Raw genomic sequence first — 26,360 nt, 5'->3', positions numbered from 1 at the left:
CTGTTTCGTGTTGCTCTTTAAATAAAGGCTGGAGTCCCTAAAACATCTCTCCCTGGTGACATGCTCTGCCTGATAACCTGTTCCTTGTCTGCCTCAGGTACTACCCCAGGACAAGGCTTGCGATTCTCAGAGGCGATGTGTCCCTTGCAGTGGCATAAGCCATCTCTTTCCTGGAATCACTCAGGACTCACCTTTAAGCCAGGGCAGGCAATTTCATTCCAAAACGTGCAGCAGAATTTTAACATGGCCCCTACCTGACTTCTGAATGAATGAATGAATGAATGAGAAGACAACATGGCCTTGGTGTTCGCATCTTCAGTTCAAAACTTGTTTCTGGGCATATGCGGTCTTGGGCTGGGCAGGTCCTGACCTCCGGCTGACTGGCCTGAATTCCAGTGAGACTCCCCAGAGCAGCTCCGTATTGATTACAAACCATCAATAATGCATCCCTTCAGAGGGGCCTAGGAAGCCATTAGCTGGGCGTGCAGACTCTGATGCGTGGCCTTGGAGAGAGTGGCTGCATGTGCCCCTGGGAAGTTCCCATCAGCCTAGGCAAGAGGGCTCCTAGCCCCACAGAGCTCGGGAAGGTTACCTCATGGGCTCTCATTGACCTTCAGTACCTTGTTTCTAGAGAAGCGGCCCCTCCCTCCCTGCAAAAGAGGCCCCAGTAAAATCTCCTCTCACACCCTTGAGACTGCCAGCCCTGTTTGATTGCTGGGCTGTTGAGATCCGGGGTCTGGAGTCAGGCGTTTGGACCTGTGGCTGCGCTGGGGTTAGGGTCCACGTCAGACTCACCATCATGCGTGACCAAGTTCAGGGTTCCGTGTGCGGCCAGTGAGGAAGACTGGCATTGCTGAGTCTACACTGGGTGTGTAACAAGGATCGGAGCTCAGTTTATGTGGCACAATCTTTGTCTCTACTTCGGGCTATTGAAGCTCGGGCTGTAGCTAGAGTTAGCTCAGTCTGAAACCACAGGACTGAAGAAACTAATTTTACTTCATGTATTCAGCAGCACCCGAGTGCCTCCTGTGTATGCACACCAGCACAGACAAGGTCCGGGTTTGTGTGGGGTATCCCAGCGTTAGTGCAGCACGGCTCTTACTGGACTGGAAGAACCAATCTTGCCCGTTTCTCTGTTTCCCATGACACTGTGCTGGTAGCTTAAACTCACCCAGGATGAGCATTGCCGTGCAGTTCAGAAGGGGCCTACACTGTGAATTAAGCAGATTTTGCTTTAGTTAGTTGTTTTTTTTTTTAATGTTTGTTTGGTTTATTTATTTTTGCATGCAAAGTAGCAAGTTTCTTCGTGGCATTTTTGTGCCTATTAAGGTTTTATTTCTTTTCTATCAGCACACCACTGGGGGTGGGTGGTATGAAAGATAAGCTAATGAATGTTGTAACCACACATTTGCATCTGGTCGCCTCTCAGATGCCACAAGATGAGGGTTGAAGGGAGCAACCAAGTGCGTAGAGCCTAGGAAACAGTCTTGTGGGTTGGGTCAGAGAGGATACGGACTTTAGGCAAAGTGGAGAAAACAGTGTCTGACATGGCCACAGAGGAGGAAAATGGGGCCAGTTCTGCCCTCAGAATCGTAGAGATTCTGGGAGGAAGAGGGCATTGTGTGAAATGAACATCAGGGCAATGGAATTGGGTAAAAGTCTATTCGGAAATTTAAAATACTCCAAGGCTTGTGTGATCAGGAGGACAGACTCCACCTTCAAAGAGGCCATCATGGGTTTGCTCTCTGGAGAAATTAAACCAGAGGCTCAGCACAGAGGCTTTGGATTGGGCAGGTGCCTGGGGAGAGAGACACAAGGCTGAAACAAGAGTTCAAAGAAAGCTCCCCCTCCCTGGCGATGTCCTAGCATCCTGCCCTGCTCACAGTGCAGAAGCACCCAGAGGCCCATGGATGACAGATTAACGAAGTCTCTGGAAACACGAGTAGTCACAGACACAAGCGTGCAGATACTGACCCTGGGAGCTGTCCCACGCCGGGTCACTGCTAGGCCATTCTGGTGGCAGTCAATGATTTCACCTGTGCTCATGGTTTACCTTCATGAAAATAAATGAATTGGGGGCTGGAGAGATGCTTCAGCAGTTAAGAACACTGGCTGCTCTTCCAGAGGACCCGGGATCAATTTCAAGCACCCACATGGCAGCTCACAACCGTCTGTAACTCCAGCTCCAGGAGTTCTGACCCCTTCACACAGACACATATGCAGGCAAAACACCAATGCACATAAGATAAAAATAAATCAAAACTGAAAATAGGCCTGTGGATGTGACACAGTTGAGAGAGTGCTTGTCTAGTGTGCAGGAGTCTTCCGGTTCCAGTCCCAGAGCTGCATGGAGCCAGGCACGGCAGCATCCTAGCACCCAAAAGGCATGGGGCAAGCATCAGAAATTTAAGGAGAGTCTGAAGCTAGAGGAGACTATGTAAGGCCCTAAGAAAGAAAGAGAGGGAGAGAGGGAGGAAGGGAGTGAGGAAGGGAGGGAGGGAGGAAGGGAGGGAGGGAGGGAGGGAAGAAGGGAGGAAGTGAGTGAGGAAGGGAGGGAGGGAGTGAGGAAGGGAGGGAGGGAGGGAGGAGACAAAAGTATCTCAGTGCAGTAATGTGATACAGAGAATTCAAAGAGGCCCATGTGACTGAGGGTCTAGTAGGCTGCTGTAGGTGAGAGACCAGGATAAGGCCCTCAGAGTGGCGATCAACCATGTGATCCGGGACAGAGGGAACAGTTGGGAAAGTGCCTTGTGCTTTACAGAACAGCCAGAGACTTGAGGAAGCAAGCTGGCAGGGTGGGCAGACCCAGGCTGCTGTGCGGAGGCTTTTTGAGCCAAGGGCAGGTAGTTTGGACTTTCTCCCAAGTGAGGTGGTAAACCACTAAGACTTACGAACCGGGTGTCGTGATCCGATTTAGGTTTGCCAGAGCCCATGTGTGAATATGCAGCTGTCAGTCAGTGGGCAGCAGTAGACCTGGAGACAAGTGAGCGGGTAGAAAAGCACCTGAAGATGGAGCTGGACTAGGGAGTGGGTGGGATGCCCAGAGGACAGTTTGGGCTGTAGCTAACCTGGAATAAAAACAACTGAGGGGCAGATCTGAGGAGATAGTGGAGTGCTGTTCTGACCTAGTGAACTGGCTACCCGATGACAGTACTAGGCAAGTCTCACATTCTAACAAGGGGGCTGGGCTGTTTGGGGGCTCCCCGCAGGGACAAGTAGTTAACAGGCACAGCATTGGCACCCTCGCCAATGTGCACTTTGAACACTAGGTGGCAGTGAATACTCATTACTGTTTAGCCCACACAGCCCCTTCATTGTCCTAAGCGCAGATATCAGATTTCCCCTATAAGATTTGGAATGAGGACACCTATCTCAGTCGCAAACGCCAGACATTTAGAGGCCTTTCTAAGAAGCGTTCTAACGATGATGATTATGGCGATGGTGTTACCACTGAGATGTTTATTTCTTACCACGTCTTCAGAAAGGGACATAAAACTCAGAGATATAAAATTGCATCTACAAATCAAGAAACTGAGGCCAGAGAAAGTGTAGGGCCTTCCCAAGGTCACATATCTCGGCACTATCTAGCCGAGAGCCATCTCCCACAACTTGTGGGAGAGGGAAATGGATATTACCAGAAGACAAATAAGCTGGACCAGCATGTACGTGAAGCCAGCATGCTTAAGCTGTGCTAGTTTGGGGGTGAGGCGTCTTCTTCCATTCAGCACCTGTCGGAGCCGGAGCCGCCTGAAGAGGGCTTTCCTGTTAATAATCCTTGGAGGCGCACAGGTAGCTAAAGGCGTGTTCAGATTCGATTTCCTCACCGCCGGTCCAGCGGTCCAGCGGTCCAGCGTGGTCTTCCTACAAACAACAGCTGTCTTTCTCGTCACCGCCATTTTCTTAGAGTAGGGCCTGGCCTCACAATACCCAAGTACTTACTGCTCGTTAAAGGTTCCGATGTGTTTAGTGTTGGTGAGATCACAGTGAGGAATGCAGCCTCCTGCCTTCGGAAGCTCAGCCCTTTTATCCCTACATCCTAGTATGCCGTCCAGGTGCAAAGCTCCGGAGTGAGGTTGCGACCTCCTGTCCCCACCCCCATCCTTTCCCCACCCCAACAGCGCACCCACCCTCAACCCTTCTTTCTGCCCCTTGCAGTTTGAGATCCGGCAGCTGCGCGCGCACCTGGCCCAGCAGGACCTGGATCTGGCTGCCGAGCGGGAGGCGGCACTGCAAGCCCCACACGTGCTCAGCCAGCCACGCAGCCGCTACAAGGTGGTAGAGGCCGGCACGTGGGCCGAAGAGACTGCAGCAGAGAGCATTGTGGAGGAGATGAGGCCCTCTCAAGGTGAGCCCACGGTCCCCTGAGTCCCAAGGATTCCTTCCTCTCCCCACTCCATGGCTCTGAACACAGAAGTTGGGACACAGGATTCCAGGTAGTGGGGTGACTTCTTGCAGGTCTGTGCCTTCTCATCTGCCCCTACCTGCAGTGACACTCAGAAGCCAGTGCCCTCAGAACTAACTACCTCCCAGAGCCCAGGAGGAGCATCTAACCAGGATCTTGACACAAGCTAAAAATTAATCAGATCCAGGAGATCCATTCAAATGCCCATTGTAAATCAATAGTTGTTACTTTAAAAAAAAAAAAAAAAAAAAAAACCTGACAAAGGAAGAAAGGTTTTGTTTGTTTTGTTTTGTGGCAAATGGTTACAGAGTGCAGCCCATGGTACCTGGAAGGCTGCAGGACCGGGTGGAGTTGGCACCTTGTAGCTCCAGTCAGGAATCAGATGAAAACTGGTACTAGCTTGCTTTCTCCATTTCTATTCAGTCTAGTGCACCAACTCGTGGGATCAAGGATGGCCTCGAACCTCAACTTACCTAACCTGGATACTCTCTCACTGTTCTCTTGAGTTCAGAAACTCCATTGCCCAGATGTGTGTCTCCTAGGTGATGATTATCCTTTCAAATCGACACCAACATTAACCATCACTGTGGTAGGTGGAAGTCTGAGACCCTCCTGGTGGACTGCCACCTACCACAGCCCAGAAAAGAAGTCCAAGCCGAAAACCAGAATAGCCTGTAACCTAAGCTTTGCAGATGAGGCAAATTGAGGGCTGTAATGTGAGTGGTAAAGGGGACCCGGGACAGTACCTGGGACAGAACCCAGCCAGGTACTGCATGAATGGAGCTATTTCAAGATCCAAAGGCTATTTCTTTGTCCAGGCAGCTCTGACCTGTGCAGGGTCAGAGCTTCTCTGGACCCTGATTTTGTTTGTTTGTTTGTTTTGTGACAGGGTTTCTCTGTGTAACAGCCCTAGCTGTCCTAGAACGGAACTAGCTCTTGTAGACCAGGCTGGCCTCGAACTCGCAGAGATCCACCTACCTCTGCCTCCAGAGCACTGGGACCCTAATTTTTAGCTGCTGTAGGGTTGTAAAGAAAACAGCCACACAGTCAGAGAGAGATGATGTTGGGCCTAGACCTTGGACTTTAGATTGCCAAAGCCAGCTTGACCCAGGAATGACTTCACCCTTCACATCAAGGACAGGACTAGAAAGAACTAGGGAGGCTGCACTTCCTAGTTACATAGCTTGAGGCTTTGGTGGCCTGTCTCTAGCTCCATTGCCTTACAGGGGTGTGAGGAATCAGTAGTGAATCTGCCCCACCAGTATACAGCAAGCTTCTAAAACCATTCATGTCACCCCCTTGCAGAATACCTTAACTGGTTCCCTGTGCTCATTCTGTAAAGTACCCAAGTCCCTTAGAGGAGTATGGTCGTTTGTTAGATGTCTCTGTCAAAATGCCACAGGCTGAGAAAGCCGAGCAACAAAAATAGCCTCATGGTTTTGGAATCTAGAAGTCTGAGGTCAGATTGTTGATAGGGTTGGTCTCTCTGAGTGCCATGATGGGAGCCCGTCTGTTCCTTCTACTTCTGTAGCTCCTGGTGGTTGTCAGCAATCCTCGGCGACACCCAGTCTCTGCCTTCATCTTTACGTGGTGTCTCCCTTTATGTCTGTGTCCAAATTTCCTATTTGTCTAAGTCTACCCTACTCTAATACTGCCTCATTTTGACTAATTTCATTGCACTCATGTTGTTTCCAGATAAGCTCGCATCCTGGTACGATGCGACACAGTGGTAATGGACACTATATGAGATGCCTTCCATGCCAACTCCTGCACCCGGTTAGCCCTGTGACATCCCTGTGTACCTCCCTCTCTTTTAATGCACAAGTGTGTCACAGCCACCCGCACACAATCCAGTCCTTCATCTGCATTTTCACAGCTGTCCCCAGAGCCCTCGGTGGCATAGTCAGTGCCTCGGAAGCAGAAGGAAGGATGCAGGGGCTGTGAGAAGCCTCCGTGATTCATGGCCTGTAGTAGTCCAAGGACTCGGGGCATCCCCCAGCTGATTCCTCTCTGACCAAGAGCCATGTGCAGGGTGGGATTTCCATGACATTAGAAATTACAGTCAGATGAGCGAAGAGCATCCTGGGCCACTCTGAAGATTAAGAAAGGGCAACATTTGTTAGTAGCTGTGACTTCCAGGCTAGCAGGGCTCAGAGGCCCTCTGCATGCCCAGGAGGACACAGACAATCCAGGCATTAACCTGCAGACACAGCAATGAGTCACAGGAGCCTTGGGACCTGGCCAGCGTCACCTCGGCATGGCTGTCACTCCTTAAGTGGGGGAGGGCTGCTGCCGAGGGCCAGAGCTCCAGAGCCCGCTCCAGCCCAGCCTCATTCCTCTTGAGAGGGAAGAGCTTCCCGAAGTTGCCAGCAGGTCACAGTCAGACTGTGCCGACTGGCTTCTGTTTAGGCTTGCTTTAGCACAAATCATTTTTAAAACCAGGGCTACAAAGTTCCAGGCTTTGGGGCCTGCCAAGTTCACAGTGCCCCTGTATAGTCATTAATACTTCTCTCCCAAATTTATTAGTCTTGAAACTCGCCCATAACTTATGAATTACAGCTCCTGGTAGGGGTGCCACAGGTTTCACCATATATCACAACTTTGGCGTCCCCCTTGCGGCACCAGCGTCCAGAGAAACAGCCACAGAGGTGCCTCTGGCCAGTCTGCCTTTGGCCTTCCCTCTGCCAAGCAGCAGGTAGCAGGAAATTGAGCTGGTTTGTCTTGGAGGAGACGGGACCTGTGCTCCTGGACACAAGGAACCCTTGCTGGCCCCAAGTGTGGGGGCCTGATAAAAGTGCTGGGGACCGTAGGAGCCCCAGGGCTTGCTGGATAAACCTAAGAAAGCCACAGAGTAGCATTTGAAGTAGCTCAAGTGAGTTTGGAACCCAGGTCCGGCTTGAATCCCAATTCAGCCTTGAAGGTCACTTTGCCTCCCTGAGCAGGGCTATTCTCGATCTCTACCATTACATAGGACCTTGAGTTTCAAGTCCCTGCTATTGCCATCCTAAAAGTCGTGGTGCTTTCTGATCTACTTGGTTCAGCAGCGTGTCTGGTCTGAGAGTCCCAGAAGCTCTTCACTGAGAAAGCGTGGGGATTCAGTCGTGTGTGCTGCCATCAGGCCTGGCATGCGGCAGGTGCTCGGACGTTAGCATCTTCTCTCAGTGAGGACTGCTGAGTTGTGGAGAAGCGGGAGTATGGGAGTAGGAATCAGGGCACAGCCCCTTGGGCGCTGGGATGTGTGGTTCTGCGCCAGGCACCGTTGCCACTCAGAAATATGGAGTTTAGCCATCTCTTTATCACCAGGAGGCCTCCCAGCCACCTCACCAGCCTTTCTTCTTCTTCTTCTTCTTCTTCTTCTTCTTCTTCTTCTTCTTCTTCTTCTTCTTCTTCTTCTTCTTCTTCTTCTTCTTCTTCTTCTTTCTCCTCCTCCTCCTCCTCCTCCTTCTTCCCACAGGTCTGTGGTTCTGGTCAAGGGAGTCAGTACCAACTCAGAGAGGCTTTCTCGGGATTAGGCAGGTTGTGTTTGCAAAGTGCTTACTCCTAGAGATGAGCGTCTGCCTCAGAAGCATCCTGAGAGTTCAGAGCCAGCAGGAGTGCTGTGGGCCTGTGAGGACTGTCTGTGGCTGGATAAGTCAGTGGGTTTTCTAGCTGTATAGCTCCCCAGCATCTTTGCAGTTGTCACCGCTACTTTATAGGTGAGGAATCAGAAGCCCAGAGTGGCTGAGAGATTTGCCTGAGACCACACAGCAAGTGTCCGCCCCAGACTGTTTTCACCTGAAGCCTATGTTTGCACCTTCTCGCCCCACAACCAAGGTCTGTCAGACTCAGTTCTCAGTGAGTTGCTTCCACAGACCCTTAGGGTTCCTCAGAGCTAAATCGAACAGACCTTGGCATGAGGTGGAAGGTGAGCAGTGTCTTGTTAAGCCAGCTGTGTGGTTCAGGCGTTCCTCTGCCCCACACCCCTACCTCACACTGGTCACAAGCCTCTTGTTTGGTGTTTGAGTTGGAAGAGGGAGGACACAGGGTGACAGTGCAGAGGGCATTTCATGGTGTCCCCGTGGCCTCTTGAGAGGGAGGAGAAGGTCTGGAGGCCCTGCAGATCTGTGACAGGTCATTGACCGAGGTTTTCTGTCCCCGCCCGGTCCTACAGCCCTTAAGTCCCAAAGAACCACACAGAGGTCTACATTAGTTATAAACTGATTGGTCCATTAGCTCAGGCTTCTTATTAACTCTTGTAACATATATTAGCCTGTAATTCTTGTCTGCGTTAGCCACGTGGCTTGATACCTTTATCAGTGAGGAAGTCACATCTTGCTATATTACTTCCTCTGCGGCTGGGTCACAATAGCAGACTGAAACTTCCCTCTTCCCAGAATTTTCGTTGCCACGCCTCTACTTCCTGCCTGGTTGTCCCACCTATACTTCCTGCCTGGCTACTGGCCAATCAGCATTTATTTAACATGTAAGTGACAGACCATTGTCCCACAGCAACATATGTCAAACCAAAATACCAAGGGAACTGAGTGGCCTGTGGCCCTGCTCTTAAAGGCTCTGTGTCCCCTGTATGGATGGGGGCAGCCCCAGGGTCCTTTTCTAGGAGGATGGGATCCAGGAGCCTGCATGAAGCATAGAGGGCCAAGTTCAGCACTAGAGGAGACAGGGTAGGCCTCAGACTTGGAAACACCTGTGCAGCATAGGTTCTCACCCTGATCAGGACCCAGTAGCCACCCACCAGCCAATACGTTTAGTGGATCGGCAAGGCAAAGCCTAGAGAAGAAGCTATGAAGTTTCCCCCCCTAAGTCTAGAAGACTTAGGCAGAGGGGTCACGGTCCCTTAACCAGCCACACTGTTGATGGAAGTTGGGGTGCTGTTAAGGAAAGTGTGGAGGCACTTGGCAGTGGCCAGGACCTGTTGTTAGGATGGGGGACTGTTAACCAAGGTGAAGGCTGTGGGACTGGGGAGAGAAAACATGGATTCTCTTTGGACTTGTTGAGTCACAGGAGCTGGAGGTCATTCAGCTGTCCAGGGACAGATGGCCAGACCAGTCAGTGCTCAGGAACAAGGTCTTGGCTGACAGTCACCTGACTGAGCTTATTTTTTATCAACAGCCTGGTGAAGACATGGTCTCCTCAGACATGTAGGCCACAGATTGAGGAGATGGGGCTCAGGCATCTTGGTGGCTGAGATGTGGGATGTCCTCAGCAGGCTGCCACTACCCACCCCCCCCACAGGTCTGGGGCAGTAGTGAGGGGTCTAGGTAGGAGTCACAGCAGTGCAGTGTGTTGCAGGGCCAGCGCTGGTCTTGCCTACAGAGGAGAGCAGGGTTTCTGTTGGCCCAGAGCTTGGTGTGAGTCAGCAAACGGAGTTGCTAAACACATTTGCAGGGTAGAGGCTGCTTCAGGGGCGTGATTATTTAGTTTTAAAGGGACCCGTATATTAAGTAATCACAGTCTGGCAGGGCAGTGGTGAGGATTACAGTCATAGTGGGGTTGCCTTTGGTTCCCAGAAGCAGGGCAGTTGCAGGCTCAGTAAAGCCTTGCACTTAGTAGGTGTGCATTTCCCGGTGAGATGGAGAGTCCCTGCTCCACAGAGGGGTGATTGCCCTGCCCCCAGCCCCTGACCCTGCTCCCAAGGCAGAAACTCTTTGCTTTACCACCTGGTAGAGGGACAGGAACACTGTGGCCCTGAGGAACACAAGCGTTCAGGTTGCCCAGCAATGGGTTGGAGAGGTAGCAGATTCTCCCCTACTGTTCTGCCCAATGAGAGGCCTGGGCAGGCAGGAGGCATGATTCCTCTCTGGGGTTGCAGGGTGAGACAACCATCTTTCCCTGTCAGTTTCTGGGCTATCAGGGTCATCTAGCCATGAAGGCCAGCTATATCAGTCTGTAAGAGCCTTGCTAGGGACCTTCACATAACAAGGACACTGAGGTCTACCAAACTGTAGGTAAATGGTGGCACTGGAAAACAGCACCTGATTAAGTGAGCAGCCCCTGCTGTCTGACCCCTTGGCCCTACATCCGCCACGGCTTGCTGAGAACGGTCATTTCTGCTTCCCAGTGCAGTGGCAGAATAGACGGCAATTATAGCAAAGGCTATGGATGGCCAGAATCTGTGCTAGCTGATGCGGGAGCAGGGCCTGGCGTCAGCCACAGAACACACCTCTGACCACAGGCATTTCAAGACCAAGAGGCCAAGGAAACCTTTAAGATCCATTCCTCTACCACTCAGCCTCCAGATCTGAAGGTGGCCCAGCTTCAGCAGCCAACTCAGGTGTCTCAGAAGGTAGCCTCAGGTCTTGTTACTTGCAGACCTCAGCGGGCAGATAAGCCTGAGGGTGTGCAAGTCCCTGGCAGCCTCCACAGCCTTCCGTGGGCATGTATCGAAAGCCTTCTGTGCGGCCGGCTCCACTGACGTGCCTGTTAGTTCTGTAGTCTTCGTCATAAAGCAGTAGCGCAGCCGCTGCTCTCCCCGTTTTACAGTGGCTCAGAGAGGGCACCTTAGCTTAAACAGTGACGTAATCACATGCACCCTTCTCTGTCCTCTTCTCTGTAGAAGCCATGGCGAAAGACGACATGAACAGCTACATTAGCCAGTACTACAATGGGCCCAGCAGTGGTAAGTCTGGGTTGGAACTGTTTGCATGAACTATGCAGCCCCAGGACACCTGTGACCCAGCAAGCCCTAAACCCAAGGCTAGGTACAGTCTGGCCTGACTTCGGGTAGCAGGGCCTACCATTGTGACCCTGTAGACTTTGATGACAGAGCTCAGGGTCCAACACCTAGAGTTCAATACTCAGCAGATTGTTCGCTGAAACTCTGATGCCCTGGAGCTGAGCCTGCAGATGCCAAGGTCAGGGCAATCGATCTCTGACCCATGACCCATGGTTAAGTGTAGAAACCTACAGAGGGAGGGGGCTGTAATCCAGAACTCAGGTGATCTCTCATCCCAGCTGGAGACATGCTCAGGTGGCCCTGAGGGAAAGCAAACTTATTCAACCTAATGGTTAAAGGGACAGCAGGGCTGACATGCTTTATGCTTTCTTCATACCCTTGAAATCGTAGGGAACACCCAGTGTGTTTTCTTTGGGGGAAAGATTGATTTTATACCCGGATCTTTTGGCTTCTTGTTTTTCTGTAAACCAAAGTCTTAAACACTGAGTTTGGATTTCATGGTCCTTAAAATTCTTGCACTGTCCACTATAAGTACAGACTATATCTGCAATGTGACCTGTATTTGAGTATTTTTCTTCTCCACTATTTAACCCCCCTAAAGCAATTCTTCTCTTCTCTGCTTTCTCCTAGCCTCATCCAAACTGCTGGTTTTCCAGCCTTGACCCATCATCTCAGGCCCCTCCCCATAACTTGGGGGAGAAACCTATAGTTCTACACCCAGAGTAGTCCACTATCACGCCCAGTGCCTCTCAGAGAAAAGAGCTGCTGAATGCTGACTGCCCTGCAGCTCATCAGTCTGCAGAAAGCAGACTACTCAGGATGTGCCCGCTCCCAGTTAAAATGCCTTCATTGTGACAAGAGGGATCCCAGGAGCACTGGCTAGCCAGCTGGTAAATTCCAGTCTCCACGAGAGACCCTGTCTCAAAAAGATAAGGTAGAGGGTATTGGAGGAAGACATGCAATCCAACCCCAGCCTCCACACTCATACTCGGGCAGGCACTTCTGCACCCATGTGCATACATACAACAACAACAACAATAAACTCAACAACTCCTTAACAGAATGCTTTTCCTGGGGCAGGCTTTCTGGGGTGATTGAAATGGGCTATCTAAGTCTATTGTGGAGACACTTTTGCCCTAGTTCAAATAATGACCCATAGCAGGCTGCCCGAGGCTGTACTCCCAGACCATCCCAGCACCCCGAAGACAGCAGCCTCCACTGACTAAGCAGTGTGGGCCTCGAGGGCAGGGCACTAGCTGGCCTCTAAAGCTTCCACTGGGAAGTGTTGTCATCCCTCTTCATGGGTAACTGGTTGAGTGTCACATGTCTGAACTTTGGGTCAACAAGGTGGATTGATAGCCATCTCCCTCAGTTCACACAGTGATGGTGAACCTGGGTCCTCAACGGCCTCACCGCAGCTACTTCCCAAGGCCTAGCCACACTTACTGCCCAGACCCACGCCAGGCTTCAGAGTCCAGCAAGGTGGGCAGAGGCAAAGTATGACCAATATTCCCTTTCTTGCAGACAGCGGGGTCCCAGAGCCAGCAGTGTGTGTGGTCACTACAGCCGCCATAGACATCCACCAGCCCAACATCTCCTCAGATCTCTTCTCGGTTGACTTGCCTCTGAAGTTCAGTGGCCACAGCACCTGCACCAGTGCCACCTCGGAGACTACTTCCCACTCAACCTGTGGGTCAGTCACCAGGGCCCACAGTGCCAGCAGCCAGACGTTGGGCTCCTCCACAAACTGTAGCACCCCCCGAGAAGAGCCGTCCTCTGAGCCAGGACCTTCTCCCCTGCCTCTGCTGCCACCCCCTCAGCAGCAGGTGGCAGAGGCCACTGTCCAGGACCTGATGTCCTCCCTGTCCAAGGACCCCTGCCCATCCCATAAGACCTTGGACCCAGCACCCCTGGCTCAGCCTACCCCGGCAGGTTCAGTCCAGACCAGCCCCGAGCTGGAGCATAGGGTGAGTCTGTTCAACCAGAAGAACCAGGAGGCTCTCCCCGCTCTTCGGATCAAGCCTGTCACCCACTTGCAGCCCACAGCTGGGCTGGAGGAGAAGTTCAGATCTTTGGAATCCAAAGAGCCCAAGTTGCATAGGGTTCCTGAGGCCTAGAGAGTCTGCAGGCTTGTTGAGTGGAAAGAGGGGAGACAGCCATCTTGAAGCTCTTTCAAGACCCCAGAGGCCACTCAGGAACACAAATGGGGCTCAGGATCCCGCCTGGCTTCCCTCAGGGTGCTGTCTGCCTCCAGGGAGGTAATGCCAGGCAGAGGCCACATGCCTCCGACCTCAGAGTCCAGAGCTGGGGCTTCCTTTTGCCCTACTCAGGAGAGGGTGGTGCTCATGGCTGGGGTTTGGGATTTTTTTGTTTGTTTGGTTTTTGTTTTTGTTTTCTTTTGGTTTTTTTTTTAAACCATTTTTACAAAAACCAGCCTATGGCCCAGCTTCAGCAGGGTAGAGCGTGGGGGCCAGCTCAACCTATTTCGTTGCCTTCGTTCCTGATGCCCACCCCGGATTCTCGGGAACAGCACTGTGAGCTGGGGCTGCCCAGCCTCACCCCAAGCCGTCTTTCCAGGAATCACAGAGACCACATCTGAGCCTATCTCGCCCGGCATTCTCTCATTTCAGCATGGACGTTTCCAAGTCTTCACGTGACGGGACGATCTCATGGCGGGAGGGATATGGGAGGGCAGGGGCAACCATTTTATGACCCTGGCTTTAATAATAAAAACCAGCTGCACTGAGACTTCCGGGTGGTTGTCGTTTGGTTGCCAGTCCAAGGGAAGTTGTCTAGAGAGGCTCACTGGGGGTAGAGTTAGCCGGGCACCTGCTTACCCAGGCTGCTCTCTGTCTCCTCTCTGGCAGCCTTTACAGAGGGGACAACCCTACACCTCCCTATGTAGGCCAGTGGGTGCCTTCCCCTCCCCCACCCCCTGGCAGAATGGAACTCACAGCTGTTCTCTCACCGGCAACTCCCAAGCACCCATTGGACCCAGGGTTCCATCCCTGGGGGCCTCAAGCTCAACCTGGTCCAGAGCTCTGAGTTCAACATATTGTCCATAGTAATAGTCTTTTTTTGTTTGTTTGTTTGCCAGCTGCCCAGTTACACACTTGCATATCACCAGCTCCCTGCCTATCCCTAGTCGTTCTCCAAGTTACCTGTCCCCAGCTCCCAACCTAGCCTTGCTGAGGTCCATGTCCCCCAAGGGGCTGGACTGCAGTGGACTCTGCTTGGCCTCTTTGGCTCTCCCTGCTCCATCACATCCTCCCAGGCTGCTCTCCTCTCCCCTGCCCCAAATCGGTCCCAGTTTTGTGACTGTGACCATCATGTTTTCTCTTATGTATGGGGTGGCGGCAGGAAGGTAAAGTTTGCCGGTTTAAGGGTTCCTACCCACCCCACCCCCCAGAGGACCAGAGTGGGAGCCACAGTCACTTATGAAGCAGCTCACACTCTCACATCTCCTCTTCACTCTTTATAGGTACCTGCAGCATCAGTGTGCTGCCTGCCTTGGCTGCAGTGGGCCCCGTGTCTTCCAGCTCCTGGGGCCCACTGAATTAGCCCCGGTAGGGCAGCAGTCCCTCACCTGCTCCTCTGCCTACTTCTTAGGTTATTAGACCTGGGTCCTACTTAGAGGCCCAGGGTGCAGCCTAAGCCCAGAGCCACGCTGGAAAAGGCGGATGAACCACAGAAAAGGAGGGAAATTGCTCTGCGTAGGCCAAGACCATTCCAGGTTCATGCGATAATGCGGGCACTGGAGGATTGCCAAGTTTGTTCCTAGCACCTAAAAAGAGTTGAGCAACCATGAAAGACAGAAGAGGGACCGCAAGGAAGGGAAAATAACAGTTTTATCCCTTAGAATTGGGAGGGGCCTAAGGCTGGGAGTCTGCTAACTGGGCAGACTTGGGTATTTCACAGGGCCCCAGGGTCCTGGCTCTTCCTCCTATTGGTTCTATACCATTCCCTACACCTCCACACCCTCCCAAGTCCTCCCCCACGCATGGCCGCATGTCTTCTCAGCATTTCGCCTCTGTCTTATGAGAACTCGAAGCTGCTACCTCCCAGAGCCGGTTTTCCCTTCCCTCATTTACTTAGGTCTGTCTAACCCACCTACACACTTCCCTGATACTGATTGCTGCTGGGGGAGGGCCAATGGCTACTCTGGTTGCTTCCTGCGGACAGGGGGTGGAGTCTAGGAGCTGTCAATCCAAGAGAGAAGGGACTTTTATGAGGTGGACTCCTGGGGGCAGTTCAGTGGGTTTCAGCAAAATTCTGGCAGGCAGTCCATGTGGTGCCCCATCTGCAAGACCATCTGTAGGGCCAGAAGGGCTAAGGACTGAGAGGAGGATGTTAGAGGCCACTGCAGTACAGCCCAGAGTAGGCAACAGTCTGAGGTCCCTCCTAGATGGCAGAGAGAGAGAAAGAGAGAGAGAGAGAGAGAGAGAGAGAGAGAGAGAGAGAGAGAGGAGAAACAACTTAACCATCCTTTGATTTTTAGGTTTAAACAATAGTAGGCCTAGATCTCTTGGCTGCAGGGAGGCACTGCAATGTTGCACTGAGCCAAGACCATGCTGTCCTCTCTCTGGAAATAATAGTCACAGGCCTTTATTCTTTGGCTGTTTCGTTGCTCTCCTTTCTCTGTCACAGAGCCACAGGGCCAGCCTGACACAGAAAGGGGGCTTTGGAGGATACGTTGAGACCAACATACTGGAGTCATGTGTTAGGGGAACTATCACTATGGTGAAACACCATGACCAAAGCAGCCTGGGAAGGACTTACACGTCCACTTCACTGTTCTTCGTGGAAGGAAGGCAGACAGGAACTCAAGCAGGGCAGGGACCTGGAGGCAGGCACTGGCACAGAAGCCATGGAGGGTGCTGCCGATAGACTTGCTTCCCCTGGCTTCCTCAGCCTGCTGGGGGCCCTTTGGGAAGACAACTCCTGGTTATGCAAGATTCACGCCTGTGACTTGGCCTCAAGTCTGATGTCATCCAAACGAAACAGGTTCATTAGTCATCTCAGACTCTCCAGCAAGGTTCTAGGCACATGCTGGGCCTGCATCTAGGCCAACGTTACTCTGCCCCTTTTACAACAGAAATTGACCGTTAGTGTCCATCGTCCCTAGTACATGATGGGGGAATCCTACACCTAATAAGTGGTCCCCTCTGCTGCGTTTGAGTGCTGATATGGAAACGCATCCCTTATTGACAAAACTGGGCAGAAACTGTGACATGCTTAAGAAATGCAGCACCAGAAACTGATCTTTGTAGCGCTTACCCGTGCTCGCGGCTGTGGAGGTGCTCCACCCTGTAGGTTACTCATTGAGTAGTTACATACCAACTGACAGTTCCTACTAAAGGCCACTGTTTTATCCTCCAGTCTATGACAGGCCTGCGTGCAGAAAAATCAGGCATTCTTTTCTTCAGAGCCATTGGTCAGAGAAATCCCCATGGGTCAGAGGAATGGGGGGGGCTCTGCTCCTGCTGAGACGTCTATGACATGAAAGGAGGTCTATGAGCCCCCTCTCCAGAGCATCCTCTGAAGGATTTCCTAAGATGGGCATGGGTACCCATGTCCTCTCCTTTCTCATTAGCAACCATAGCAACCATGAAAGGGGGGGGGTAATTCCAAATATCTGCTCTTATTGATATGACTCTTCAACATCCTATGACTTTAATAAATTCCTAATATTATATGACCTTTCATTCCAAAATCCTTCTGGAGTAAGTGCTCCCGTTGGCCCCCTTTTCTCAGGCTTATGATCTTAAGCGAGCATGAGAAGCACCCGGAGTGAAAGTTTTGCCCTTAGTCTAGAGGAAAAAGAACGCTCTTTTTCCTCGTCTAGTTATGTCACAGCATCATGAAAGTGAAAAAAATGAATTCGTAAAGCAGGAGCGCCAGGGCATGATGGGGGCAGAAACAAAAGCTAGCTGCACAGAGGAGAGAGAAGAACTGGAGACGCCAGGTAGGAAGCATGGGCATTAAGATCACAGAGCCCTCGTCTCCAGCCTCCCACCCAAACAAGATGGTCCTCCTCAGCCTCGAGCCGTTACCTGGGAAACTGCTGGGGAGGCACAGGGTCCTAGACATACGCTTTGTTAAGTTAGTCTTCTACGTGCTGCTAAGAGCAGACAGAGAAGCAAGCCCTGAGAAAGGGAAAGTAACAACTTCACCTCTCTAGAATAGGATTCTTCCCTTACCCACCCGTTGTCCCCATGCTTTCCCTCCCTTTCTCCTCCCATTGCCTTTGGGGGAAGAAGCAGTAGCTAGCATCTCATACATTTTGTCTACCTGTGTCTGTCCTCTAACTGAACAAGAGGGTGACAAAGGTGTTGAAGGATACCCAACTGGCATGTGATGGGAATGGCCAGGCCTATTCTGGGGAGGCTTCTGTGAGGACGGTAGCCTCGGAGATAGGTTGGGTCACCAGTCAGCACAGTGAGGTCTTCATTTCGGGGTCCTTTCCATACTTCAGCGACCCCGTGAAGTCAGTTGATGTTCCTATGAAATGTCCTCAGGTCAACACTAGTGGGAGGGACATCTGGCGCCCGGCTAGGCGTCCGTGTTCTCCCAGTGTTCCCCGAGCACTTGGAGGTGAGGCTAGTCCAATCTTCTGTATCATGATGGGCACGATGGCACTACAGGAGCTGCCATCTGCAGGACTGGAGCCTGCAGGGTCGGTAAGTCACCTACCCCACAGGACTGAAAGCAGCCACCCTCCTCATCCATCTCCCACTCTGCCGGGCTCTGCTGTCCCCAGTCCTGAGCTAGTTCAGCTGATCAAGCAGATCACCAATCAGGACGTGGGCCAGATGCACGCTGCGGATCAGCTCCAGCCAGCACCCGCCTTTGCCGCTAACGGAGCTCCAGCTACGAACCACGGGGCTGTGGAGGAAACCTTGACATGGGGGTTTTAAAGAAGAAAAATGCCACTTTTTCATGGAGTAGTTCTTACACTGAGCTGCGAAACCGTCTCGCTTTCAGAAAACGCAAGCGGGGAGCCAGCACAGACCCAAAGAACAAAGAGAATGTTGGGTGGAGATGGAGAGCCAGCCGCGCAGCAGAAGCAAGCGCAGCACCACGTCAGGAGGTGGAGGCCTGCGAGGGCAGGAAGAAGTCTAGTGTTAGACGGTGTATCGGCAGGGTAGAGCCATGTGGAGATTACAGAAAGAAATCAGTGAGGCCGGCAGGTCACTGTACTCCTGCACGTGGCTCGAGGTGATGCTCATGCAATATGCTGCAGAAGAACTCGCGGTGAACCCTCGTGGCTGCAGTGGGGTGATTGCCCAGAGAGGGATCAACAAGATGAAGAGTATAGGGGCAGAGAGAGAGAGAGAGAGAGAGAGAGAGAGAGAGAGAGAGAGAGAGAGAGAGAGAGAGAGAGAGAGCCTGATGGGTCTGGGCATCCCTGCATATACAGTGCAGGGGAGGGAACAGCAGAGAGTAGAGAAGTCACACTCTGGTGTTAGGTGTCAGATCCTGGAATGCAGAGATGGCTGCCTCTGCTATTGCGAGCATAAACAGGGTGCCAGATAGCACTGCGGTTCTTTCCCTGAACTCCCGTCAGGAGAGAAGGCAGGCGCCAAGCCTCAGTTACACCCTCACCACAGAACGACTCTGAGGCAGGTACTGGAGACCTGTGATAAAAGCTTTGGTGTTGGTGTTCATGGCTCTCCAGAGTGCTATCGCTGGGAGCCTGTGGAGGAGGGCCAGCACTCCTTAGGAGGGCTCCAGCCCGGAGAGGAGGCTCCTTGCTCATTACTGCTTCAGAAAAGCCCAGTCTGGGGTCCCAAGGGAGCTGTTTGAGACTCCCACAGAAGGGGGGCAGCTTAGGTAGCAGTTGAATACAGTGATAACAGCAATGGCTACGCTTATTTATGTCCCATGGGGACAGGCAGGCGCTTCTGACCATCTCCCTCAGCAGAGCCCCGCAAACTAGGCTCTACTTGCCCTGCGCAGCCGGGGAGAAAGTACAGGCACAGTGTGATGAGAAAACTGGCCTGTTCCAGGGACTCTGGGTGCGATGCCATGTGGGAAGTGGTGATCAAACCAGGTCCCAACAGGAAAGCGGGAGACAGAATTCAGGCTCCAGCCTTAGTGCCCTGCAGCCTTCTGCGCCCTAGAGGGCTGGCTTCCTTGCTCAGCCTTGTCTTTGGAGCCCTGAGAACCTTGTGACAGCCTGGCATGCTGAACCCAGAAGTAAGGACAGCAAGGCTTAGAGCCAGCAGTGTATGGCCAGCCAACCCTGCAGCCCTGGCCGGAAGCCACTCACGGTTAGGGGCTGGAAGGCTGTTTTTGACTAGCATGACTCGTCAGCCTCCTCCCAGCAAGGATTCAAACCAAGAACCTAACTTTCCAGGTCAAGTCAAGGGGGAAAGGGCACAGCAGCTCCCACTCTGTGGAGGTTGATCTAATATATTCATTTCCTTCACAGGAAGTCCCCTCTCACTCCAGGACCAGCCTGGGCCAGTCAAGACAGCAAGGTTCTTGCCACTAACGAGAGGCCTGAGAGCTAGGGGCATTTTCCCTGGGAGCTTTTGAGAGCCCCAGATGAGAGGTTCAAGCCCGCTAAGTACCCTGAGCCCTATCTACGACGTGTGTAGCTGCTAAACAAAATCTCACAACTCTTGGTATCTGAACTGGGATGAAGTAAGATCTGCTCATCCCTGTCCACTCCACCTTCAGGTGCCGCTGTTCCTTACAGTGTGCAAGGCCTGGGCATCTGGATTCCTAGACCCAGTCTTGTTTCTGTCTTGCTTTGTGACTCAGAGAAAACCCTTGAGCTCCTCCCTCCCTAGCAGAAGAATAATGACTGCATGTGCCCCACCCCTGAGGGTTGCTGGGATAACTAATGACATAATGGAAGGGAAAGCCCTCTGAGAATGTTTCAAGGGAAACACAAGCTGAAGGCACCCTTATTAATAATAGATGCCTGGGGTGCGCTTCTGCCAGAGCACGCTCAGCACTTCTGGGGCCGATGCCCAGGAGAGGAGATGCTCCGTTACTTCATTTGATGCTGCTGCTAGTTCAGAGTGGGGAGGGAGGTGGGTGGGACCCATGGCTACCCTGGCTAGCTCCAGCAGCCAGCTTCTGAGCTCTTGCTGCTGGCACATTGTTCCCTTGTAAACAGTACCTCTAAGCCACCCAGTTTCAGAAAAGAGGTGCCTGCCATTTCCCTCTCCAATACCGGTTCTAAACCTACCCCACACTCACCAAGGAAATCATAATATTGCAGATTTTTCTTTCCTCGGCTCTATTGCTCAAAAGTTTGGTTTTTATTTCCTGATGCATAGTTAATTTAATTATCCGAAGAAAATGATGGAACACTTGATGCTAATTTATTACCAGCTACCAAGGACACCATGCTGACATAATTCCACACAGAGCCTCAGGCTACAGCTTAGCAGGCTGCCTATTCACCCTGAACAACCAAATGAAATTGACTACCCAGGAGGTCAGCCAGGACATTAAACACTGTGATGAGTGTGGCAGAACCCCATGCCGGAGATTTACAGCGCACCTTCCACCCCACGCTCCAGGAGCCTCCCCAACATCAATTAGGCCTCGTAACTAGGAGGACTCACCGCCGCCTACACTGCTTAAAGAAGGGGCAGGGACTGTGGGTCCTGGTTGGGACAGTGCCACAGGAGAAAGCACATTGGACCCACACTGCTGCACAGTCCCCCCCCCCCCCCCCCCCCCCCCCCCCCCCCCCCCCGCCCATACTGAGCAAAGCACAGAACAGCAGCCCAGAAGAGGCCTCCGGAAGGGAGTCAGCTTGTACTTGGGATCCTCTGTGCTTGTTTATGCTGGCCCTTCTGCTTCGGATGTACCTTTCTCTTTCAGCTTTGCCCTCTGAACCTGGCTAGCTGCCACATCTCTCTACTCCAGACCACCCCAGCTGGGTCCCCTGATAAGGCATTTGTCTAAAGTTACTACTAGTCCCAAGTCCCCAGGCAGGCTGGAAACCATGTCAGTTTGGGTCTTCTCATCTATAGTATGGGGATTCATGAGATTTTAATGAGACTACGCATCTAAGAGGCTTGGCAAAGCTTCTTGGGCATACAAAACTCTCAAAAAAGAGTTTTTGTCTTTACCCATATAGTATGAGATCTGTCTATATGTTCAAGTCACCATCTTACCTATGATGAAAATGGAGCTTAAATGGGGAAGAAAATCAGGCATGGAGGGTCATGTCTGTCGTCCTGACGCTGAAGCTAAGCAGGGGAGAGCCAAGAGTTTGGGATGTATAGTGAGTTCCAGGCCAGCGTGGGCTAAAGAGTGAGGTGGTATCTCAAATAATAAGAATTACTATTATTCATAATAATAGAGAAGAAAATTAAAGGAGAAAGATAAATAGGGTCTAGCCCAGTGAGTGACCCTGCCTTAGAGACAGGTGAGCAGTAGAACCAGACGTCTGGGTGATCAGCCTAAATCACCCAGGTAGCCCAACACAGAGACAGCAGCAGAAGCTTCCGGAGAACCCAGAGGGAAGTAGTGTCTGCCCTGGCTGCCTGGCCCATGTGACTAGTTGTGGGAGGTAATGAAGGTGATGCCCAGCAAGCCAAATCTCCCAAGGCCTCTATCCTACCATACTGGACGGCACAGAAAGCAATTGCCAGCCCCTCCAGAGGAAGCTCCAATGCCCCTGCTGCCTCTTGGTAGGCCAGGCTTGCAGCTCTGAAGCCATGTACCTGGAGAAGAATCCTGGAGAAGCTGGGAGTGATGAGGAAGCCCCCGATATAGAGGACAAAAGACCCAGAGGAGGTGGGGATGGTGAGGACGTCCCCAATATAGAGGACAAAAGTCCTAGAAGCTGGGGGTGGTGAGGAAGTCCCCAATATAGAGGAAAGAGTCCTGGAGAAGGTGGGGTGTGGAAGCAGCTGGGACAGTGGCAAGGCTATGCACCTCAAGTCCAGTGTGGGTCCCACATGTCAATGCCCACACCTCTGGCTATTATCTCAGCTCTCCGTGAAGAAGGCAGCAGCCTTGAGACGGCTGCACTAGAGATCACCCAGCATGTAGTCAAGTCTTAGTAAGTCATATTTGCCAAAAATTCTGGGTTCTGTTTCAGCTGCTTTGTGACCTGGGGCAAAGTCCTGTGCATGTGGTTTTCTCCATCCCCCCTACCCACCAGCAGTGGGATGGTGTATGCCCACATAAAAGCCAAGGTTATCAGCCAGTCTTCATTCAGGCTCCCAGAGTCCCCCCAAATCTACGGTTACATGGAATCCTGATAGCATATCCCCCAATATGCTCTTTTTACAGGATTATCAGTCAAGCCTCCAGCTAACTCTACCCTTCTGGCACAATCAATAGGGTTCTCTGGGTTTCCCACTTTGTCTAGCTCACTTTTATATCCACCAAAACAAAACCCCTACTCAGAGACAGCATGAAACATAGCCACGCTGAGCATTCCTTTCAGAATGAGAACATAAGGTGCATTTATGGCTGGGGTTTCCAGTCCTCCAGCCGGCGCAGACACGCCCAGGCTCTGGCGGCAACCTGGCTCCCCTGCTATCCTGAGAGGAAAAGCTTGCTCTCTGCCAGCCTCACCCACAGTACTGGACCCATTTACACAGTCTCTGGGGACCCATTTTGTAGCCAAAGAGTTTTCAGCTAAAGCCATTCAGGGCATGAAGCCAGAGGTCTCCTGTAACTACCTCCAAATGGCTTCCATCTTTGTTTCCCTTCATCCTCGTGGATACACCACCAGGTCTGGCTAGTCGTCTAGGTAGGTCATGGGCCTTCCACAAAAACTCAGTGGCTCTATATTGCCACGACCTCCTCAGGTGGTAGGGCCTCAGGTCATATAGCTCTTTGTAGAACACTCAGCTGATTTTTTATTTTGCATATGTGTGTGGTATGTACATGTGTATGAATGCTCTGTGTCTGTATATGTGTGTGTGTGTGCACGTGTGCCCAAAGTTGAAATCTGGGTGTTTTCTTCATTGGCTCTCCACTTTATTTGTTAAGGCATGGTTTCTCACTAAGCTAGTTTAGCTAGTTAGGTAGCTAGTTCTGAGATCCTGTCTCTTGTAGGTGGCCACTGCACCTGCCCAGCTTTCTCACGAATTCCGGGGACCCAAACTCTGGCCCCCATGTCTGTGTAGCAAGCATTTTATTGGATAAGCCACAATCTCTGTCCAATATGCTAACATAATTAATTCTCAAAAATTCAAACAATAGTCACCAACTAGCAGAAAGGATTTTTTTTTAAATATTCAACAAAATTACCCAATATGTCAAGAAAAAACCAAAGCTATAGAGTGGCAGGCTAAACTTCTTGCCCATTCATTTGGATATCTGCTCACATTGCCTAGAAAACAAAGGGCACAGACAGCAAAGCTTTTGCAAGGATGTGCAAGACTTCATATCAGCACAGCGCTATCAGTTAACTGTCCCTTTCTTTACACTTCCACAGAACCACCATGGGATATTCCTTGAGAGCGAAGTTTGAGAAACACTGGTTTAGGAGGGAAAAGGCTAAACTTGTCAAACTGGCTTCCCTTAACCCACACTTTCAAAGCTACATTTCTGCCCCACACTGCCTCAGCCATCCACAGGAACCCCAAGCTCCGTTTTCTTTTCCACCCTTTATGTTAATGTAAAGCCTCCCCCCCCCCCCAAGAGCCACCACTGGCCCACAGGGGATATTCAGTGACAATGCCTAGTGTTTCCGCTCTGCTTTTGCATCTCCTCTCATCTTTTCTGATAAAATTCAGAGGGCAGGGACCATGCCTTCAACAGCCTGTGATCTCAGAGACTAGCACACTGTCCTCTCTGTCAGCAAAGCCAAAGCTACTTTAGGCTGTGGCTCCCATCCATCACAACTGCTGAGCCATGGAACACTGCAAGAATGTTCCCTGCTGCATTGCTGAGCACACGGGGCGATGCTGGGAGCAGCGTCACCACTGGGCCTCAGGCTGTGTGAGGGAAGGAACATCTCTGTCCTCTCAGGGGCTGCCCTGCAAAGGAAAACAGACCGCCAAAACTCCCAGAGGCCACAGGAGGCTGACCAGACCTCAGATAAGCAGGGAAGCGGAAGCACACACATAGGTAGTAAGTACTTTGCCCTTGCCTCCTCCTCCACTGCTTCCAGAGGTCTAGAGTCAGAGCAGTAGCAATTGATAGTTGGGTTAAAAGAGTGAAGATAAAAAGGGGTACCTGAGACCATGCCTTGTGGACTGTTTCCACTTGAGCCCATCCCCCACAGCTGACTTTTGTGTGCACATGGTTGTATGTGTGTACAACGATGTGCGTGTGACAGAAACTGACATCAGTTGTCTTCCCCTCACTCCCTTTCCACTTTACTTTTCTGAGGCAGGGTCTTTTACTGCAAGGCCCGTGAACCCACCTATCTCCATCTCCCCACTAGTGCTGCGGCCTTTGAAAAGGCACCAGTCATCCAAACGCAGGCCCTCATGGCTACGTAACCATCTCCCCAGACTTTCGGAAATAGTCTCAGTTGGCACTCAGAGGGCCTTTTCCATCCCATGAAATCCTTCTGCAGACACTAGCCCAGAACACTGCCTCTCCTTCCACCACAAAGCCTCATTGGTGGCAGGCAATCACTGAGTGCTGTGTCTGAGGCCAACCACTGTGTAGGCCAGGTCTCCCTGTCCCTTGAGTTGAGGGAGATCCAGGTTTCTAGTGAAGTCACCACTCTTAAGCCAGACTGCCCAGTTTCAAATCCTGGCTCTGGTTTAACAGTCTGAATTTGAAGTTATATAACTTTGTAGAGGTTCTAATTATTGATGTAAACCACCAAAAGCAGAATATAATTTAATGATCATTATGACGACTAGAGGGACAGCAAGTGCTAGGACAGTGTTGATTATATGCACAGCAAATACAGTACAGCCAAGGGCTGCAGAACACTTACGTGACAGGAGTCCTGGAAGACTGCAGCGTTGCTGGGAGTAGGAACACGGCACAGCATATTAACCACACAGCTGTGGGACAGATGTAAAAAAACCCATGTGCTGCCAGTCACATGAGCATACAGATACATACACTGTGAACTCTAGGTGTAGAGTTGGCTGCGGCACCTAGGTTTGTACATTCAATGGTATCTGGAGAAATCGGTCATTTCTCAGAACTTATCAGTCTGGTAAGTAACATAACTATGCTAAATGCTATGGTGAGGATGACAATGACCTGTGTCCAGTAAATTCTGGTTCAAGGACAAGAGGAATCAGTGGGAGAAAGGACAACCAGTTCAAGTCAGAAGATGCTACCTGGGGTGCTTCTTCTAACCAGTATATCTCAATGGGGGATGGGGGTCCCACTACAACCATCATATCTGCCATTGCTCCTGCCCATGCAAGAGATGGGGGGTAACTGGATAAGCCCCTAAGAAAGTACCCCAAAGACAGAAAGATACAGTTATCACTTCATGAGGTGACTGACTGAAGAAGCCATGAATGCCCAGGCAATTCACTATAGTTTTCTCTCCTCTGCACCCCACTAGGTCAACCTGGGCAACCAGGGGTACAGCCGGAGGATGCCACAGCTCTGGCATTCTAGGATCCCATGGTACCAACGTGTTCATGTCTTGTAAAGAGACATCACTTTACTGCAGCCCACTCACCTCACTAGAAGGCTAAAATGCCACAGCTTCCAAAAGCACTTTGCAGCAGGGTGACCACAAGTCAACATAGGCTGTTAGGCAGCAGGGGAAGGGCCAGGCTGGCCACATGGGGTCTGGAGGACCGAGTGCCCTTCCCTCACCGCTCACTTCCTATCTCTTCCTTATGGTGCTGCATGCTCAACACAAGGTGCAACCTCAGCTGGCAGTTCTTATTCTACTCTGCAGATGACTCATGTGGCCCCAGATACCTGCCTATGGTTTCCTGCAGGCCTGGCATGGCCTCGCCCACCTCTGTCTCAGACCTGCATGCATCCTGACTGGTGCTCCTGGTGCAGCAGAACCCTAGGGCAGGAGAGTGCAAGTGATGGCCACATGTACGGATGATGTAGGAGCCTGGTTGTTTTTCTCCACACAAGGAAAATACCAGGAGAGAAAAGCAAAGGGCAGAGTATTTTCTGAGCAGAATTTTAAACATTCATAGTGGTACCAAGCTATCTGTATAAAAAGTTATATTGTTTCAGAGCTGTCCTTCCTTCTTGGCTCCCCATCCTTTGCAGACACAAAGTCTGATAAACTGATGAGCCCCTACCTGAAATGGGCAACTTTTGAGTTAAAAAAACCAAACACTTTCAGCATGGCCAGGCTTAAGTCAGGTCAACTTTGTCACATTAGCTACGTTTTTCTGAAAACTA

At 51.5% G+C, this 26,360-nt stretch overlaps 1 protein-coding gene and 1 long non-coding RNA gene across 3 annotated transcripts in view; one reads left to right on the top strand and one right to left on the bottom strand.

Moving 5' to 3' along the window:
• The window catches only part of Tmem266 (transmembrane protein 266), a 54,562-nt gene extending 40,756 nt beyond the window's left edge, over positions 1-13,806 (top strand). Inside the window, exons 8-10 of the mRNA XM_050119440.1 lie at positions 4,156-4,345; positions 10,956-11,018; positions 12,600-13,806. Coding sequence (XP_049975397.1) covers positions 4,156-4,345; positions 10,956-11,018; positions 12,600-13,192 — 846 coding nt within the window. The 3' untranslated portion in view covers positions 13,193-13,806. The remainder of the gene's footprint in view (positions 1-4,155; positions 4,346-10,955; positions 11,019-12,599) is intronic.
• Positions 1,054-4,206, bottom strand: LOC126486923 (uncharacterized). 2 transcript variants are annotated; one of them, XR_007588231.1, is made up of 5 exons: positions 3,940-4,206; positions 3,729-3,861; positions 2,896-2,973; positions 1,975-2,053; positions 1,054-1,211 (listed from the first exon to the last, which is right to left on the bottom strand). It is a non-coding gene; the product is annotated as an uncharacterized lncRNA (long non-coding RNA). The 2 variants fall into 2 exon arrangements; XR_007588232.1 differs by lacking the exon at positions 1,054-1,211 and adding an exon at positions 1,424-1,798.
• Positions 13,807-26,360: the final 12,554 nt, after the last annotated feature.

Source organism: Alexandromys fortis, unplaced genomic scaffold (assembly GCF_014885135.2).
Source record: "Alexandromys fortis isolate MF-2015 unplaced genomic scaffold, M_Fortis_MF-2015_v1.1 scaffold_167, whole genome shotgun sequence".
Taxonomy (NCBI): domain Eukaryota; kingdom Metazoa; phylum Chordata; class Mammalia; order Rodentia; family Cricetidae; genus Alexandromys; species Alexandromys fortis.
The sequence above is the reverse complement of the archived record's forward strand: the minus strand, read 5'-3'. Positions and strand labels throughout refer to the sequence as shown.